The following is a 20,804-nucleotide window of genomic DNA, read 5'->3' on the forward strand; positions in this document are numbered from 1 at the left end:
GCTGCAGCTTTTTTCATGGGGTGAATTTCATGCTTGAGAGACACATTGTGCTACAGGTCAGTGTGCAATGGTAACGTACCACTAACGGTCTTTCCATTTGTGAACAGCGCCATCCTGGCAAAATGTTGGGATCCTCATTAGGACTTGTACAAAGTCCTACTTAACCTTTGACCTCACTCAGACAAGAACTCATTATCTAGCACAAGATTAACTCAAATAACTCACATAACTGAGTAAATGATCTAAATAAAGACATCTTAAGTTTAAAAGAAGTCCAATCTTTGCAGTGAAATGAGTGAGAATTAAAACAAAAATGTATTTTAAATATATTTCTCTAACTATTGCTGCATTCTGTCACCAGAGAAGCACCATGAGCCATTTAATGTTTGGCTCACATTCTACGAGTTCCTCTTGATGCTTCAAAATAACATCTGCACGTTGTCCGGTGCAGTGTTATGCATTTTTAAATACAAATAGGTGCAAACTGATCACGAATAAACACAAATTAATATTGTATTTTTTGTTCTATTACTGACTGACATAGATATTAACAGCTCTGAATACCAAATATCCTATGCAAAAAAGGGAAATGCACTTCTTTTGTATAAATGGTATAACAAATTACTCAACTGATTTTATTTACCTCTTTTTTAGATAGTTTGCATTATTACCTCAATTTTCTAAAAGTGGATCAAAGATGACCCTTGTGAATTTTTAGGAGAATTTACAGTATTTACTGTGCACCACCCATGCACGTTATTTTACAAGGCAAGACAATTTTACATTTTATACATAAAATATTATCTATATTTTTTCTCCCAGAAGAATTAAATCACCCTATTGATAGCTGTTTTGGATAAAATGCATATTATGTATAGAGTCTGCTAGAAAGATTAAATTACTCTACTTTAGAGCTGGTTAACATTAGCTTACCAGACAGTATTGCTATAGATGTGGATGAACTGTACAACTATTGTCATAACTAACTGCTGTAGCTTAGCTTAGCCAGTTTAGCTCCCTGAGAAGCATAAATAAGAGACAGACACCAATATTTTCAAGTTTGACAACTTTATGATGAAAATGACAAACATTACAATTAATAATGTTGGTGTGGAATTCAAATGAGCATTATCAGCTAAATTTGCACATTTTATTTAACAAAAACATTTATTCCCATAAGGGCCATTTTAGATCCACGTGTGGAAGAGTGTAGATTTCAATGACCTATGCATGTAAGGGTTAACAAAGTGTTTTACTCTGCTATGAGTGCTTTAGCCAAGTGGTTTTCCATCCCTGTTTGATGAACAGGAGTGAAATTTAAGTTTCCTTGTCCTTGATTTGTAACCACTGCAGGGAAATGGTCTTGAGATGTGATGTACTGGATGTTACATTGGTTCAGATGGCTGTGTGAAGGCCAGAAGGGACACAGGCAGTTGGAGGCTTGTTTGAATGACATGGAAACTCAAAAAAACATGAGTCTTTCTTGGTGCTTTTCAAGGTCAAGCGGCATAAATGACTGAAATTCAGACAGACTGTCACTGTGGATCTGTCTGCATCTGGGAAACAGTTATAGTTTTCCAAGAGGATGGGAGGCAGGTTGTGTGTGCAGTCCTTTAAAACAGGCATTATGCTTGGGAAACTGGAGACAGTATAATGGTTTTAATTTGGTATTTAAATGATGAAATGGTGAGATTTTGCAGCCATTTTCTCTGCACCACCCTCTCAGCACTGACTTACCTCTGCATCTTTGCAGCACAAACACAACAAAGACGCAAAACCTCTCTCACTTTTCCATCAGATGGCCAAATGTCATGTCAAAGCAAAGACAGTTCTTTTGTCCTTCACAGTGGCACATTTCCTCAGACTGAGAATACTTTTCGGTATTTTGATTGATCATGTATTTGTATCTATTCATAGAGGCCAGATTCATCATTCCAATTTGTCAAGTTGCCGGAGTGCTGAATTAATTTTGTGCAGGAGAGCCAGAGAAAAGAGGACAGCCTCCTGTTTAGACTCATGTGAGCTTTCCTTACCTCACCTCGGCTCCAAACGAGCAGCCAAAGCTTCACCGGGCTACAGGAGCTGCTTGGCACCGTGGGTAATTAGTGTGATGAATGCCTTAGCGGAACAAACAGTGGCAGTCGGCTGTCTCGCTCATCGTGTGGCTGTGTTGTCATAGCTCAGGGACTGCAAGCTCATCAGGGTAATGGATGATTCTGCAACAGGACCATCCTTCAACCAACAGTGCCAGTGAGTTTCACTGGTTTTCCTCAATGAAAACAGAGCTTCTAGTTTTCTTGAAGACATCTGTGCTTGTTATAGATGTCAAGTGTGTGTTTGTTAGGTTGGTGACAGCCAGTAACAGTTTAGATTAGAAGATATAATCAAGAAATACTTTTCAGTACGTTATCACAGGAAACTCAAAGGAATGAGGTGGCACGTTATTATAAATATGTTATTGTGATTTTTTTTTTTCTCCAGACAGCCTCTTAAGACTGCATATATGGATGTGCAAACATTGTGTTTAATATATAATATTAATCCTCTGTGGGTTTATTTTCCATGCCTGGGGTGTTGAGCCGTCACTGCTGAAATGATGGATCACATTATTAGATTAGAGGGGAGCAAGGATAGCCATCAACTGGATTTGCAATTCACAGCCTCTTTTGAATATGGACCTTTTCTGCATGAAAGGGATAATTGGGCCGTTGTCACTGAGTCAGAGATAGTTTTTTTTTAACAATGTGGAGAACCTTGTAATAAATCAGGTCAGCTGTCTCTGTCACGTCACAAGACAAGGCATTAGTCAAATATGCAGAATGATCCTCTTGCATACAATGTAAGAAGGAATACATCATCATTTATTTGCAGTGTGGCAAGTCCAGATATCCTCATTTTTACAACAAATGAAGGGCATATGGTGATTTTGTTTCCTGGATGAACCTCAGGGCAGAGGCAGCCATGAAGCTCTGGCTCTTTGTGCTGTCATTTCAGTACCAGCTAATGGCCTGTGCTTACTCTGTGCCTTGACTTTTCAACCCACTGTGACAGTGAATAATATGCTGCACATATGGCTGAATTCTCTGCCATGTCATCCATGTAGCGGAAGCTGAATAGGTTGGCTGCCACAGACAGGTAATCCATAGCTATATCAGGAAAAAAAACACAAGTTCAGTGAATTGTTTCGATAGCAGTCAGACCCACGGCCAACAGAGCGTGAGAGACAGCCCGGGTCGTGGAAAGGTTATTTCTGGGTTCAGGAGGTGAGACTTTGGGGATGTGGACACGTCAGTCCAGCAGAGTCCTCAGGTCAATGTGAAGACAAGTGGAAGACACATTTCTCTGTCAGCACGCAGAAAGCCCGCACGGGTTCAGGCTTTTGTCGTGAAGTCCCAAGTCATTGAGTCAATAGCCAAGGAACATGACACAACCTCTCACAGTCACTCGGCATCAAGCGGAACAGGGAATGGCATGCTTTCCATTTCACTGCACCGTGGCCCTGGCAAGACCCCGTCTGCACTCGAGAAACAGGAGAGCTCTCAGCCCCGGCTCTCGCATAAAAGCAGTGCTGCAACCTGGCCCCTGAAAACGTACATTGCTCCTTCAAAGCAGCGATACAAGGTGATTCACTGGTCAATCCATAACCCCGGCTATTATCTCCGCTGGCTGTTGTAGCTCTACAGGGAGGCCCGTAGATAACCAGAGGGCTTGGATGACAGGAAATTAGATCATGGCAAAGCACAAGCACATTTCGATTGAACTGATGTCAGGATTTATCTTCTTCTGTCAGTGCATTTAGACAGAAGAAAATGTGACCTTTCACCTTATCGGACCTAACACTAACCGAGTGAATATAGCTGTTTATCACAAGAACAGGTCTACATGTCATACAGAAAACATGTACACATTGTGTCTGTATAAAAGAAATATCTAAACAGATGAAAATGAAGTATCTTGTATCCTTCATGTCATCATCTACTGCAGAATTGCAGCTTACAGCCAACACATTTGTGCTCATGACAGGGTTCACAGGTCATTTACAGTATATGAGCTGTGAGCACTGCAGCCAAATGTTGCCTTCACAGATTGTTTGATTTTAATCATTTTTAGATTCCAGAGAAAGTAAAACAGTCTGCTGGCTCACATGATAAAAGCAAAGATTTGGAATTGTGCATGTGTAAACACACATGATGTTGTGACTGATTGGTGTTTAGTAAATGTCAAAAACCATGTGAAGCATGTGGCCCAGATGTCAAACTTGGTATGGTGATTGGTCTTCCACTGTGGTCATTTTGTACAGATGTTCATGTTCCTTAAAGGATGAATGTCACTGGGTTTGGTGATTCCCTGACTTTTTAGCGCCACTATGAGGTTGACATTTGTAGTTTTGAGCCAAATGGCTCAACAGCATTTTTGATGGATTGCCATGACATTTGGTACAAATGTTCATGTTCCCCTCAGTATGACGTCTAATAACTTCTCATGTGGCACCATCATACTGGCCAATTTGTCCAATGTTTTGTTTTATGTTTACCTGTAAAACTAATTACATTCCAATCAGCCTCAGCTGTTGTTTTTATTGTTCAATGCTAAATGGCAAATTTTAGTATGTTAACTTGCTAAAATGGAGATCATGGTCATCACTGTACCTTCTAAATATCAATATGTTAGCATTATGGTTGTCAGGATGCATGATGACAGTAGCATCAGCCACACAGAACTGCTGGTGTGGCTGGAGACTTGTTCTACACAATTAGCCATTTTGATGAACAAACATCATCAGATAAAAAACTGATTCAAGGGTGCAAGTGTACTCCGGCATAATTAATAATTCATAGGAATGATGAGGTCTGATTAAGCCGGAAATACATCATAGCTTTGTTGACAATAATCAGGTGCAAAACATTATATTAAAAACAAAAATAGTATATTTAATGTATTTACAATAAACATACAATCATGTAATCTTTTCCAAGAAATATACAGAACATAAAGCTTTTAATATAAATTCATGTAATTTCATGTAAGGAAAACAAAACAAAACAAAACCAAAGAAGCAATAGGGCATATCTAAAAGTCTCTCATGATGCTTTGAAAATATAAGTGATATTTTCTTATTTCAATGCCCATTTCCTTTTCAAAGGTCCCCTGCAAAGAGCCATGAAATTCACATATTTGAATACCACCCACAAGATAAGCAAACACATCACTCTAAAACCGTCACTAACATGGTTAGCACATGGTTTCACTTTAATAAAAGGCAACATGCTGCCTAAAGGCTCAAACCAAAGGATTATCCATCAGCATATGAAGAGTTTCCTTCCAAAACAACATGCTTCATCTACAAAAAGTGACAGTCTGTAAGAAATGATTAACAGCAAGAGAGAGGTCAAACTAATTATGAATTTATTTACAGGATAATTGTCCATTGTTGGCTATGTCTCTTGAAACACCTCAGATAAGAAGATCTTTGCCCCAAAATGTTGTATTTTGGAAGCAAACTCTTCATATGTCAATACTTCTGTCACGAAATGTCCGCTATAAAAGTCAACCTGCTGTTACCAAAAGGCAAGGTCATCAAAAGAGAATAATGGGAAAAATAGGACGTAAGAAAACCTTTATGCTCCAAAGTTATTTTATCATCACAAGGCAAAACATCTCAAGCACATTTAGGTGCCAAAAGAAACAGTCCTGTCGCCGCAGGTGAATACAAGGTCAAGCAAGCGCTGTCACGCTTGCTAGCGCATTAGACAGACCTAAAATATGTTGGCTTCTTCTTTGTGAGTGTTGAATGTTACAGTGCACAGGTTGATATGGCACAACATCGGCTCCTGTCAGAAAGTCTCAGAGTAGAGCTTAATATCCAGGCACAGGTGCAGGACTGCTATCAGTGAAGTTTGGTTGATTTTCTACAGTCAACCTTATTTACTGTACAATGTCAGGCTATAGGTCAACATTGGTGCCACTTATTTCAAGCAAAGTATTGTTTTCATTTGCACCAAAGCAACAAACAGTTATCAGCTTTGCCACTGATGGAAAGACAGATTAATCTAAATTAGACAATACCTTCACTAGTAGAAAAGTCCTACATATTAACAGTTATTACATCCTAAATAATACGGTTTTCTAGACCAATATACAATATTTTATAGGCAATATGTTTTTTTGGGACACTTTTGTATGATATGGTGAAAGTAGGTGGAGGGATATCACAGAAAGGCTACATACAGCTGGAGGATCTGCTCTGAGCTCCAGCGTGTTGAGACACAGTTCTCTGCAGGACATTACAGAACACTTCTATGGTGTCACTTTGGCACTTGTATGGCACTATTATGTACAGAGGAGTCAGCACTATGACACACTGGACGGTACAGATATCAAAGACAGTGCCACCTGTCGGGGGTTGCTAAGGAGGAGCTGGTAACCAGTTTGTGATGTTAGTCATCACCTCCTCACTGTTAGAAATGTGGAAGCTTTCTTTTTAATTGTTTGTACATCTCAGAACTACGCCCGGCTGTCCTGAATGTCCTGCTAGGAGCCAATTTTCCCATCAGGGACGATCAAAATTTGAGCTTGACTGTTACAGGCACCACCTCCATCAGTGCCCAAATATTCCTCCATTTTAAGGATTCAAGTCTCAGTTCAGTGTTAAATATCTGTATTTTTACTCACATCAAGCAGAGCAGACATTAGTCTGGTCTGGTTTGGCATGGCCCTCTGTTTAATGTAGGTCCATTAAGAGTTGATCAAGTATTCTCTAACAACTGTCTGTTTTCTCCACTTGATAAATATTTTCTGCATTATTTATGATGCTAAAGCAGCATCAGTGTATAGTTTAAATCTTATACTGTTGGTTTAATGAGTTTGGTTGTGTGGTTACAAAATAATCTCCATCATTTGCAAAAGAATGACTCATTAAACATGAGTGGCAAAATAAACTGAAACCCAACACTTTTCAAAGTATAGTAGGTGGCTTTACCTAAGTTAAAGGAACAGTTTAACAATTTGGAAAAATACACTTATTTTCTTTCTCACCAAGACATGAGAAGACTGATACCTCTCATCTGTCCGAACAGTAAAAGTGAAGCTGCAACCAGCAGCTGGTTTGCTTAATTTCAGAAGAAGATGGAAAACAAGGGGAAAGTTAGACTGGCTCATTTTTATGGTGGGGGGTGGGGGAGTGGGGGTGGTTGTGCATGACTATTTTTGTGGGGCGCAGTGACTTTAGGCAAGAAAGAAAATAAATGTATTTCCCAAAATAATGAAATACTCCTTTGACCCCCAATCTCAAAACCCAAATGGATTTTACATTTTGGAAATAAAATCTATTGCAACAGTGAGTAGCTGGACGAATGTCCATATTTTTGATGCAAAACATATTAAATACTTACAAAGTAAGCCAGGAAAAACAATATACTCTATATAAACTGGATATGTCAGAAATCAGAATCCCATAGAATTCCTTAACAAAAAAAATCTGAAAAAAGAAAAAAAAAAATCTGTATTTAGACAATCACTGCAGTGTGAGTGATTATGAGTCAGTTGAGGTTTTTTTTTTTTTTTTTTTTTTTTAAATAATGTCAACATCACAATGCAGTATGCATTATAAAGCTTTTCCATGGTCCAAAATAGAATTTGCAGGCCATTAGAGTTAAATGTGTATTTAACCATTACCATGTCCACCAATCCACAGTGTGTGTGCAACTTAGTGACATACTGAGTATTTATTTTATATCATTACATGCATCACCAGCATGCTTTTAAATGAACTAATTCTGGCTGGACACTGTGCGTCATGCTATGCTGTGTCTGCTGACAGCTAGCCCACCACAATCATCACATCTCACTGTGTTGACTTGGCGTTCCACTTAAATGCCTTCACACTCTCAGTCAGCCTCCACTTGCGTCAGCCCTACTACATACATGTACCCTGGAGAGTCTTATTTGCAGTGTTCCCTGTTTGTTATTCATCATGTTGCGTTGTATTCCATGCATTACTGCGTCCCCAAGAGTAGAATTTCACCACCAAGTCAAACTGTATTTCTGTCTCCATTTGCCATTCACATGAGTGGCAGAATTGTAATAGTGGTATGGTCAGATCAGTGGTTAGAAATAGTGATGTAACTGAAATGTCACAAGTTCAGTTCCCGAATCAGCTCACATGTGTGTCTAGTCCAACTATTCATGAGCAGGCCACCTAACTCCTTTATCCTCACCCATGGTCAGTCACTGTGGGTAAGAGCGTCATTTAAACAGTTGGAAGGATTTTTTTCTGTCTCTTTTTTTTTTCTTTTTATGAAGTACCTTTTGGAAGTTGTACCTAATCTCTATAAACGCCAAAAGCGAGAAGGATAAAGGATATTAACTGAATTGCGTGAAGTAGAAAAAAACATCTCTGTGGCTCTGAAACGGAAAATTGGTCTCAGAATCTCGTCCAGCATTCACAGCAAAACTCCACACTATGACACAGTAAAGGGATAATTAATACATACTGGCTCAACACTTCAACAAATGTCCTAAAATGCCAACTAGAACAAGAACAGGAAAGCTATCAAGAGAGACAAGAGTGACCTTGTTTTCTAAAATTTCAACAATATGTGCAAAATCAGACTGAAGAGTTTGGCTCCAAAATGGGATATCCACCCTTGGAGGAAAAGTCAACCCCACAAAATGTTTTTGTAGATTTAACTTCTGAGCTATTTTATAGGATATTGAACAATGAAGTTACAAGTAATATGAGCAGTTTTTTATTTATTTTGCACTCCTTATGATGACCTGGGGCTGGGTCACTAGGTTCAAGGTTAAAGACAAGTACAGTCATTTTAAGATGGAAATGAATTTATTTGGGGTAGAGGAAAAGATATTTTGTCTAAAATTATTTTCTCTTTTCTTTTTATTCAAACTCTTAACTACACAGCCAGGAAACAGGCCCACCTAGAGTTATGACGCCTCTATGTGTTAAACATAATTCATAAATTGAGTGTGGGTAAGGGGGATATTGGCTCAAACGTGTGTCAGTAAGTATTTGGTTGGGTTTCCCAGCTGTTACAAGAGTTACGCTCCCTGAATGGAAAGGTCCCAGTTGCACGACAGCTGTATGTTCTTACTCTCAGAAAAGTGCTCTGAAAACAGGCAAAAAATGCATCATCCAACAATGAAAAACTGCTACCTCTCATTCTTTCTCTCTGACATTTGGACCTGAGAAATACTTCCTTCTAAAGGAAAATAAACTGTTTAATAAAGCCGATGGATAAACAGATTTCTGCTTCTCACACAGCTCTGATTTTGAAGTGAATCGGAACCAAATATGACTATTTCCACTGAACTTTTCATGATCTAAATATAAAGAAAATTATTTCGGGGCTGTTCTAGTAGATGAATGGTCTAGGATGCAGAACATATAACTGCAACACCCTGTTTAGTGTCATTCCTTTTCAATCCCTATTTGTCAAATAACAACAAAAAGAAGGTCTTTTTGGATAAAATACTGAATAATTTATATTTTAGTAAAAAACAGAAAATAAAAAATTGAGGGCAATGTGGCTATAGATCATTTTGGGAAACATCTCTTTTCATTTCATATTTTCATTATGTCTGATGTTTTGGGTGAAAAGAAGATACGAGCCTTACTGAGGACATTCTTTGAAACCAATATGACACCAAAGAAACGCACATCAGGTCGGTTGCACATTAACAGCTCTAGTCTGCAGTCCTAGTGCAGAGGGCCACTATAAAACTGACTCCATGTTGTTAGACATCTCATGGTCCTCCAGGTTGTATATGAACTTTGTCCTGTTGGCTGGGTTCTGCGTGATCTCTTTGCCCAAATTGTCCAAAGTCACATTGGAGGCGAAGAGTTCAGTGGGAGTGAGGTAACCCTCGCTGTTCTTGATGTATTTCCTGTAATTCTTTCTCAGACACTGCCATGTGGTGGCGTACAGGAGGAAGGCCGATGACTTAAGGACGATGGCAATGCTGACGTACAGATGCCTGTAGGCCACGTTGTCGTACAGCATGCAGGCTCCCTTCTCGCCGCAAACCGAGCTCCAGAACAGACAGGTGGAGTCGATACCCATGCCAAAGATCAGAGGGGGAGGGATGAAGCCTGGAGAGGGGGGATTGTGGACAGACAGCAGGTCAAAAGGTCAAAAAGAGTACCAGTTTGAGCTGAGGTTTCCTTTATATCCACACAGATACAGACAAACCGATGAAGTTCATTTCAACCAAGGTGAAAAATTGCTCTGACATTTACAAGACAGAGCACAGGGCAATAGCAGGTAGGACAAACAACAGGGTGAGACTTACTACAGAATGTGTACCAGCACAAAGGCAGAACAAAGAACTGTTTCCCTGGGGATACAAATGCTTGTCAAATAGTTTAAGTTATATTCCACTGGAAGTACACTATAAGACTGAAGTATAAGAACTGAATGTTAGCTTAAGTTTCTTACCTATAAGTCTCAGGAGCAGGAACAAAACTCCGAGGGCGTATGACTTAAGCTCTGGACTTACAGTTCTGAAATCGAGAAACATCTGGGATCAGCAATATGTACAAGTAATCTGAATGCTGCATCTGAGCAAGTGGCCATCTGTGTTAGAATAGGACGAGCCAGGCACAACATAGAAAACACCGGGGTCAAGCAAGATGGCATCTTGGACAGTCTTTTATGACAGTCTTGACAGTCTGTCATAAAACATCCTAAACAGACAGCAATATCTTCTTTTTGCATTAAGATATCATAATTCTTTGTTCTTGTTGTTCTTGTTTTTTATTTTCCAAAATTATATTACAACAGAAGAATCAGACAGAAAGACATCATTATGTAGGGTGATATCCATACACATCTGCTCAGCTGTCTGTTCTGTACCCTACAATGTTTCCTTGTCTGTTAGTATTGTATTTCTCTGATGTCTTAAGTGAACGTGACTCCTCATTTTGCCCTTGATCGGCCACAAATGTCAACAGCTCCCTCCAGTGGAGTTTATGCATAATAGCAGGTCTCATACCTGATAAGGATAATGACGGAGGGTGTCTGGGCCATAGCTCCGATCATGCTACACACACAGATAACACATAGGAAGGTGAGGAAGGCCTGCTGACATCCTGGACTGGGACACTTCCCTGGTAAAGCCACTGCCTCTTCACTGTTGCTGGATATACACGTGCAGCTGGTCAGGTTCTGACACAAAGAGAAGAGAGCAATTGGAGTGTAGTTACTCCACTGACTAAAGAAAGACTGTTGCATTGTGTGAATGTGTCCAGTGTCCAGAGTAGTCATTATACAGCTGGTTTCAGTCAGTGGTATCGTCTCCACTCACTGGTTTGGTGCAGCCAGCAAAGCAGGCTGAGAGGTAGGTGACTCCGTTGGAGCCACAGACAGGGCTCACCGATGCTGTGTAGCAGTTACAGTTACTGATACATGGTGACTCAGGTCGCTGCCAGGACCGCAATGTCCTGTGGAGGAGGTCAAAGGTCATATTAGGGAGGACTTATGTGGACAATGTCCACATCAATTGAAAACCACAGGAACAATTTTACAACCAAAGTTAACTTTTTATATAGATTTGTCTCATTTTTTTAAATTCTTTTGACCCTACATGGGCATCAGTTCATTTTTGATCATATGGACTGAATATTCAACCAGTGAACACTAAAGGCACAATGTAACCAGTGATGCAAAAGAAAATATTTCAGACAGCTGTCAGCTGCATAATAGATATGCATTTGATATTTATGCTTTGGATATTTCCTTAAAAACAGTGAAAGCTAAAAATGGGAAGGTCTTTTATCTGTTGTTTGCGATGTCATATTACAGATACAAAGCACAATTATAACACATAAACCTGATTTTACTGTGAACTTCATTCATGCCAAATTATGCTTATCATCAAGGGAAGAGCGATGAGATGAGATGAGCTACATGATGACAGGAATAATAGCTCTTGTTTGATCTAAAGGCTCTTACACAAGACTTAGTAGAATTTCCCAAAATGTCAAACTATTCTTTTAAATTCCTGAAAAGACTCCTCATTCACATCAGCAGGTTATCGCTCTTACTCGTTGCCATAGGCCACCGTAACCCCGGCGACAGGTCCGGTGTCACACCCCAAGAAGAGAAAAGAGACGTAGCAGGCAGTGGACACCAGGTTGACCAGCATGGCCATACGGACAGCGCCCAGAGCAGACAGGTTCAGCTTCTTGACCAGAAGCCCCCCAAGGAAGATACCCAGACAGGCACAGGGGATAGCCGTCATACCTGGGGAGAGAGAGACAGGTATGTCCACTGTTTCCCCCATTCTACTGGTTTTTTCCATAGCAAAGGATTCTGCACAGAATACATTTTGTCATTATAGTTCTTAATTCTTGGATTTGTATAATCTTCTGCAATGATGTTTTAATGGTAAAACAATTTGAATACATAAAACACAATCAGACAAGATTATAAACTGCCTACCTAGCAGCTGATTGGCTGAGGAGGTGGTAAGGTTGAACTGCTGTTCCAGGTATTTGCCTAGGAAGGCAGCAAAGCCGGCAACCACAGCAATCTCCATGCAGGCTGCCAGCGTGATACAGCTGAACACCGGATTAGAGAGTAGGTGTCTAGTTACCCGGGGGATTACTGAGTCAATGGAGAAGAAAACAAAAATGGAAGAACAGATCAGAATATTTTGTTGCTTATCAGCTCTCTGATTCAACACTTTCTTACTGTTTGCTCCCTCGGTTCTTCCCCCTTACCTCTCAGATGCTCACAGACTGAGAGTCCACTGTTTATATCAAAGCCATGAATTGTCCCATTAGGTTTAGAGCCCTGGTATTCCAGGGTTAGGGAAGAAGGCAGCATGGCCTGCTCACTCTCCCCTCCACTGTCCATGTCCTGCTCGTCCAGCGCCTGGGGGAAGCCGAACATGAAGAGGGCCGACAGGAAGAGTAAGGCACCACAGAGGAGAAAGCCACCCCACCACGCCCCGATCCAGCGAGGGTCATCTGGGGTGATGTCCAGCTTACCTGGACAGGAGGTAAGTGAATTTACAATTCCATTAGGAGTTAATTCTGCCTGTTTCTCCTGTTGTTTTTAATGTTTTCATTTAGGCATAATGTTGTGGTATTCTTAATTTTCCCAAAAGGGTCATTACAAATATCACTATTGCATAGTGAATACAATTCAAGAATGCTTCTTAAGAAATACAAACAAAAAGTAAAGTAAACTCACTGGTGTCGATGAAGACAGCATCAACATAGACTTTGGTACAGACAGAGCCTAAGATGAAGCCACAGGCGGGGCCGAACACTAATGTTGAAAATAAAATACCTGCAAGACAAGGAGGGACAGGAGAATTTAATGTCAATCTGTTAAAAAAAAAAACAATATTTCAAAGTCAGTGTCATAAAATTCAACATTTAGTTTAGCTTGGCTCAGCTGTAAGAGCATTTCACATGATCTTTCAGTAGAGGGCAGCATTGAATCAAGACTGTAAAGTTTTTATTACTGGTCCCTTTTATTAAATATGTTGTAGCATGAATATTCCTACCCCAGAGAACACTTCTGTTGTTAAACCCACTCTATGATTGGGAACCAAATGCATTCTATTCTAGGAAAGACTAGGTGTTGAATCCATGTGGAAGGACTTTAAATTTCACCAGATGTCTCCCATTGACAGATTTATTCACTGTCACTGTAATATGCAGCTCATGGTTTACAGAGGGTAATTGATCTAAGACTAGATTATCCAGTAGGATCATAAATAATCAAGCAGGAAATGGGTTCTGAGTGTAGGAGCAGTGGGGAAGCACTGATGCAGCAGATCTGGTCGACTTCCTCTTCTATGCAAAGCTGCCTTGCTTTGGTCCAGAGGCTGAGAGGTCTCCAATAAGCAGCAGACTGTGCAGGACTGTGTGTGTGTGTGTGTGTGTGTGTGTGTGTGTGTGTGTGTGTGTGTGTGTGTGTGTGTGTGTGTGTGTATGTGTGTGTATGTGTGTGTGTGTGGCAGTGAAACTCAGTTATCCATGCTGGTGGTAAGTGGAACGATAGGAGTGAGCTCCAGTACACTCACTGCTAATAACAGGGCCCAGAGCAGAGGAGGCTGCTCCCTCCTGACAGAATGAGATGGACAGTCAATTTCTCTGTGAGGGATGTAATGATTAGAGCTGTGGTTATCACCAGCAACAAATCTGAGAGCAGAATGGCTGCTTCATCTTTCGCAGTGTTGTCAATGTATTTCTATAGATGCTGAAAGAAAAGTAGTTTCTGTCAGCCTTTTTGATTTCTGCTCACTATTTGAAAATCTGTTTCAGCATAACAACACATTTTTATCCATAATTCATCTTTAAGTATTTTTGGGCAGTTTTATTCCTTGATGGGAGAAACACAGTGTATAATAATCATCCTCATCATCATTGGTTACCTCTAATCACTACAGTCAGAGGTCCCAACCCCAAAACATATTGATTTTATATGTAAAGCTGGACATTAAAAGTCTTCATAAAAAGATTTTGCAACATTATCAATAGAGAAAGTGAACATTACTTGTTGGCCTATAAAACCAGCTTCTACATTGTCCAGTTTTCTTGCTTATGCTTTTTTTTTTCTTTTTTAAACAAGACAGATCTATGCTAATGGCTCTATAAGGCAGTAAATATGCTGCATTCTTGCCACGTTGACAACACTTATTCTGACCTGGGAGTGCTAACGCATTTTTCCAAGGTATTGCTAATCTTGCAGTTACATTAGATAAATAGCCTAAATCAGCTGCTTTTGTTGTAGCAGTTTGTTTCCAAGTGAAACCAAGTTACCGAGCTCCTATAAAATGACCTGAATGTATTGTGTTAGTGTCAGTACTGGATTTCAGTTTGGTGTAACTGCCAGCAGACACAGCCATTTAGCCAACAGTTTGTTGTGTCTGTAGGTCTTCTCACAAGTGGGAGATACCATTAGTGTCAGAAATTGATATCATTGCCGTCCCTAGAGCCACACTGATGGCTACTACTTGCTAGTGTGGGTGTTAAATGTTTTCTTTCACAGACATGACATAATTCAATAGTAAATACAAATTGTGGCTTTACTGTACTTAATCCAGGACAGGAGTCTTCTGACAGACTAACATTCATGAGAATCAGGGGGGCAGAGACGATTATTGGAGTTTCTTTACCCTCTGTCCAAGATCTCTTCCAGAGCTGCTACAGGAGCAGAGCTCTGAACATAGTTAAGGACTCCTCACACCCTCTCCACAGTTTTTTTGAACTGCTGCCTTCGGGCAAAAGATACCAGGTTAGGGGGAGAGGGGCTGTTTGCAGGGATTCGAGTGTGTTTCTTTTTCTTAGTACTTATTTAGTATTATTACAATTTTTATTTCTTTTGTTTTGACCTTCACTCTCCTAATCCCAGGAAACGCTGTCTCATTTTGTCTGCACTGCAGTTGTATGTACAGCAAAGTGACAATAAAGCCTGATTTAATTTGATTAGTAAATTGACACAGGGCACAGAGTAGAGTGGAAAGACAATTAGTAGGTAATCTCAAAATAAAAATAATTTAAACAAAATAACATACAATATACTTTACAAATCCCTCCCATTAAACTAAAAATCATTATGACAACTATGACAGCAGATAAGGCCATCCTCTCCCTGTTTGACTTTTTCTGTCAGCCAGATACATTATGGTCATTTCAGCAGAGTCACTGATGCCAGTGGGGCAGAAATCAGGTGACTGAAGAGGTCTGAGGTTAGAGCAGGGCCAGCTCAACCACGAGCCAATGAACAACCTCCTATCTCCTGCTCTGCTTTCCACTAGGGGTCAAATCACAGGCAAACACAGGACAACACAACTAATCCATAAAGTATGTGATGCAGGCAGGCACACACGCACGCACACACATAAAAGCACAGCAGTGAACCAGCAGAAAATGTTGGGTGCCAGCCAGTCTGATCTACAGTCCATCAAAGCTCAATATTCTCCAAACTTCACTGTGTGCAGAACCTTTTTTTCCTGTGTCCCCTACGCACTGGAATAGGGTGAGGTGGGAATGGCCTTCAAAGTGAAACTACTGATGTTAATAGCAACAATAAGCATAATGCGGGAGAATTACCAGTAAGCTTTTTTTATGCTGTGAGAAAAGACAACGCTCATAATCCTATAGTAACAGCTGCTGGACACCCATCAGGAGAAGCATTCAGGCCCGATGCTAGTCTGTTGTTTGCTCTCAACAGTTGGTATATCTGAGGCAGTCTCCTTGGAGACACGACTGAGGGGTCATGGCAGTGAAAGCTTTAAAGTTGAAGTGACTTTAGCCCTACTGTAAAACGTTTATTACTGTAGAATAAAAACCATATAAAGTATTCAAATGCCGTGTTTTCTTGATTCTGCAGAGAGAAACACTGCATGATGTTTCTTTATGTTAAAATAACATGAAATTATAATTATCATTACAGTGGCAGTAACATTTTTGCTTAAAGCTGATTAAATTTATGAATTATGACTCAATTAAATATGTACAAATTATTTGGGATTAATTGTAATTGTACAGTGGGTAGTTTATGTATTACATGTGGGTCAAAAAAAACCCACAACTGATGTCCCAAATTATCTAAAACTTAAAAATTATAACACCCAAAAGAAAAACTCAAAGTATGACTTAAAAATGTATTAATTGTCAAGTAATGTGGGGGCAAAATTATCTATATCATGTCAGTAAGTCAGTTTTCTAAAACCTGTGTAACGTGGACAATTCGTTTTGAATGATGAAATCTCTCATCTTAATCTGAAAAAAATATCCTAAATGATTTTGCAATTGGGATGTGCATGCATTTTTACATAATAATAATCATAATTTTTAAAAAATCGATGCCTCTGATAGGTTCATTTTCACTGGACGGGTTTAACTTTTGATTGCTCATTAGAGACTGATTGTAAATCTCTCTGGACTTATTGACTGTTTAGTGATTGCAGCTCTGCCGCAGCGTAACCAACAATGAAAGCTCTGGATGCTTTCAGGGTTTTCAGTTGAGCTGCAGTGTAGCTGCACATATAAAAGGATTGATGGCTTTGGAGCCTGTAGTCAGCAGAATCAGGTACAGGGAGATTGTCATGACTGTAAAACTAACGTCTGAGAGTGATCATCCTGAGAAAGTTTATATAGTAATGATGGCACTATTTGTTATACTTAACACTTAACTTTATTACTTTGAATTTAGTTCTATCAGTCATTTTCAAATAATCTTCCCAAACAGTTCTTGCTTCTTTTTTTTAATAACCCTATATATTTTTTTGTCCTAAACTATTTTCAGGTGAAATCATTTTAGCCAACATAACACAAGTAAAAATCTAACATTATATACAGTATTACAAGAGACAGTTACAAAAAGATAAAAAGGGCATAGAAGACTGTTGGTTGACATGGGGGGAATGAAATCTGACACCCAAAGAGCAGATCTCAAACATACGTAGGCTTTTTAGCCGTACAATGTTTTCCCCTGGAGAGGGCTGCACACTGTAAAATATTTCCAGAGACAACCTTAATGGATAGCCATTATCTACATGCAAAAAAAAACAACAACAAAAAAACAAAAAACAAAACAGACTGCAGTTGCATCCTTCATTGCATTATTTTCTACCTGCTGTTCCGCGGTGCTGTGACAAAAAAAAACACAGACATAAGGCCAGCAGGACATAAAGTACGACAGTCTTACTGGACAACAAATTAATGAAAGATTATTTTATTTTCTCTGGCACACTTCATTCCATATTCCATTACTGACACAAGGCCATCTGTGCTAAAGTGACTGTGTGACAGAAATGTATAATTTACAGGATCATTTATTAAAGTACAGATGATTTGGGAAGACTTTAAATTTTACAGATAACTGATCTCCATGTAACACTCTGGCAGCTTAGTCCTTGTCTGTCTGACCCAGCCATTTGGAAATGGCAGGCAGAGACACTCCACTTAATCCAAGAGCTTGTAGAGGATCTGACAGTTCCTCCTTGGGCAGCTAAGTAAGTTCAATACCATATACGTATAATATAAGCCTGTACCTTAGCCTGAACCTGGCACGAGTTTCCAAAATGTCAATTTTACAATTATTCACCACAAATACACATATACAAGAAAAAAAACCATGCACAAGGAGTAACATGAAGGTAACAGCTTACTACATATCCAACCATAAGGACTAATTGTTAAATGGATATTTATAGAGAACATGAAGATATTAATAGAGTCTAATTTCCTCCAGTGCACCCCCTCTGAACATTTTCACCAGACACAAAAAAAGGTCCCTATATTTTTTTATTTATTAATTTAGATTTTTGTTATTTGAACTTTCCAACAAGCTAAAATATATTATGGTCAATTCTTTCTTTATTTATTTTAATTTGCACTATTTCCCTAAAAATGCAGAAATCAGCCTATAAAATACCAACCATGCATGCAGACCCCCCCCCCCCCCCCCCCCCCCCCCCCCCAAAAAAAAACCAAAACAAAACAAAACAAGAACCTCAAATTCCTGGAAAAAATGCCAAGGACATGACAGCAGATTCCTCAATAGTATCCATGGCCCCGATCACAATGTACAGGGGGGCCTATTTCACTGATCATTCAGTGTATATTTATAACCAGGAATGCAGCAGAGAGTAGCTCAGTTAACCCATCTTTATTAAAACAAGCAGGATTTGTACAGAGTACTGCTAAAACAACAAAATATGTGTAATGCCTATGTTTAAATTACTAGTCACCTGATCATTTCTCTATTTAACATTGTTAAATTTTTTCTGATAAAACCTCTAAATAAATAGTGACACACTCAGAGGTGATGAAAATCAAACCTAACCTGACGGCAGTGTCTTCCACTCGTCTGTGTTCTATACCCAGCAGTAACAAGTGCAGCAGAGGAGTGAGACAGGGCTCCTATACCTGGCCACACTGCCAACACATGAATAATTTCTCACTCAGACACACATTATGGCACAGTTCAATCACTGGCACTTTGTATCTTGGCAAAGGTGCTCCTAAAAGGTGCACACATAAAACAACCTGGGCCAGTCTCATCGGACACTGTGTGCTGAGTCAGCGTCCATTCCTTCCTCTGCTGTCCTACAGTGGAAGAGTAATAACTGCACTGGAGTAAAAACATTTTGCTGCAGTGGACTCTCAACTTGCAGCCTCATAGTGTTTCATTATGTGCATTACAGCCATGACTAGAGGCTAAAATGTGAGGCAGGAAGAGAGAAGTTGACCCAGCGGCTGCAGAGCTGGACATCTCCAGCTCCATAGGCTGCACTTTACTGTACTTTTGCTCTTTACTGTACTATACTTTACTATAATGTACTGTAGGTTTATTTGCGAGGCCCTATTGGTATTGGAATGATTCTTCTTCTTCTTATTATTATTATTAGGGCCCGAGCACCGAGTGGTGCAAAGGCCCTATTGTTTTTCTAATGTTTATTATTAATTATTATTAAGGCCGTGAAGCCTCGCAATGGCTCAGCGGTGCCCCCTTGAATATTTAAAATACACCTCTCCATATGAGTTTTTTTGGAGTACGAAAATGAAAATCGGTACACATAAAGAACACTTCCGGATGCACAAAAAAGTCTCTTCACACCATGACCTCAACCCAACAGGAAGTCCGCCATTTTGTTTTTGGTAGCCAAATTTCAGTGCTTTCCACCATTGGTATGCGGACAAACTCGTACTAGGGATTCCACCCGATCAACGTCATATCTGGCGGTCCTCACCTCAAGACCATGATGATCAAAAGTTATAACAGGCTTTTCTCTAAGTTAAAGGGCGTGGCCTCTGTGGCTCGCCAAAGTTTGGTGGTGTTTCGTGAATTTGCCATGACATTTTGAATGGCTCTCACATCCACATACTTTATCCAAACATCTTCAAACTTTATGAGCGTGATGAGGGCTCTGCCCTGAACGCGCCCCCTGCTGGCAACAGGAAATAACCTGTTTTTACTATGATGTGTAATGGGGAGAAGAGCAGGAGAGAGGAGAGGACATAGGAGGACTCTGGTACTTAGTCAGGATGATCTTAAGAGAGAGGCGGGGTACATGCTGGACTGGTTGCCAGTCAATCGCAGGGCTGACACACAAAGACAGCCAACCACACACGCACACCTACGGGCAATTTAGAGTAGCCAATTAACCTAACCCATGCATGTTTTTGGTATTGTGGGAGGAACATGCAAACTCCAGACAGAATGGCCTCGAACCTGGAACCCTCTTGCTGTGAGGTGACAGTGCTAACCATTGTACCACCGTGCTGCCCATACGTCATCCAATGTTAGACTCTCAACTCATTTATATGCTCACATGATGATACACTCATAACGCCCCCTGCTGGGAGGGGACCATCACCAACACACAGGAAATGGATGTATTTATGCCTGTGTCTCTCACATACTTCATCCAATGTGGATCAAACTTTACAGTCAGGAAGACCTTCAGACTCTCAACTGATTTATATGCTCATATGATGATACACTTATAGCGCCCCCTGCTGGGAGGGGGCAATGTTTTTTTTGTTGCTGTATGCTGCTGTGCTTCTCAGGGGAAAAGAGCAGGAGAGAGGAGATGACATAGGAGGACTCTGGTGCACAATGCCCGTGGCGTTGCCACAAATTTGACCCTTCGCTAACACACAGGAAATGGATGTATTTGTGGCTGTATCTCCCACATACTTCATTCAATGTGGATAAAACTTTGAGGTCTTACTGAAGCCTTACTATACTAAAATGTTTTTTTCTGAGATTTTGAGGTCTTACTAAAATATGACTTTTTTTGGCATATTTTGAAGCCTTACT

The 20,804-nt window shown here is 39.9% G+C and overlaps 1 protein-coding gene across 1 annotated transcript in view; it reads right to left on the reverse strand.

Moving 5' to 3' along the window:
- Nucleotides 1-9,728: 9,728 nt before the first annotated feature.
- The window catches only part of LOC121184382 (solute carrier organic anion transporter family member 3A1-like), a 75,604-nt gene continuing 64,528 nt past the window's right edge, over nt 9,729-20,804 (reverse strand). Inside the window, exons 3-10 of the mRNA XM_041042019.1 lie at nt 13,212-13,310; nt 12,737-13,006; nt 12,456-12,620; nt 12,059-12,257; nt 11,320-11,455; nt 11,008-11,180; nt 10,452-10,516; nt 9,729-10,105 (exon numbers count right to left, since the gene is read on the reverse strand). Of these exons, the coding sequence (XP_040897953.1) occupies nt 9,729-10,105; nt 10,452-10,516; nt 11,008-11,180; nt 11,320-11,455; nt 12,059-12,257; nt 12,456-12,620; nt 12,737-13,006; nt 13,212-13,310 (1,484 nt within the window). The remainder of the gene's footprint in view (nt 10,106-10,451; nt 10,517-11,007; nt 11,181-11,319; nt 11,456-12,058; nt 12,258-12,455; nt 12,621-12,736; nt 13,007-13,211; nt 13,311-20,804) is intronic.

The sequence above is a fragment of the Toxotes jaculatrix genome, chromosome 1, assembly GCF_017976425.1.
Source record: "Toxotes jaculatrix isolate fToxJac2 chromosome 1, fToxJac2.pri, whole genome shotgun sequence".
Lineage (NCBI taxonomy): Eukaryota > Metazoa > Chordata > Actinopteri > Toxotidae > Toxotes > Toxotes jaculatrix.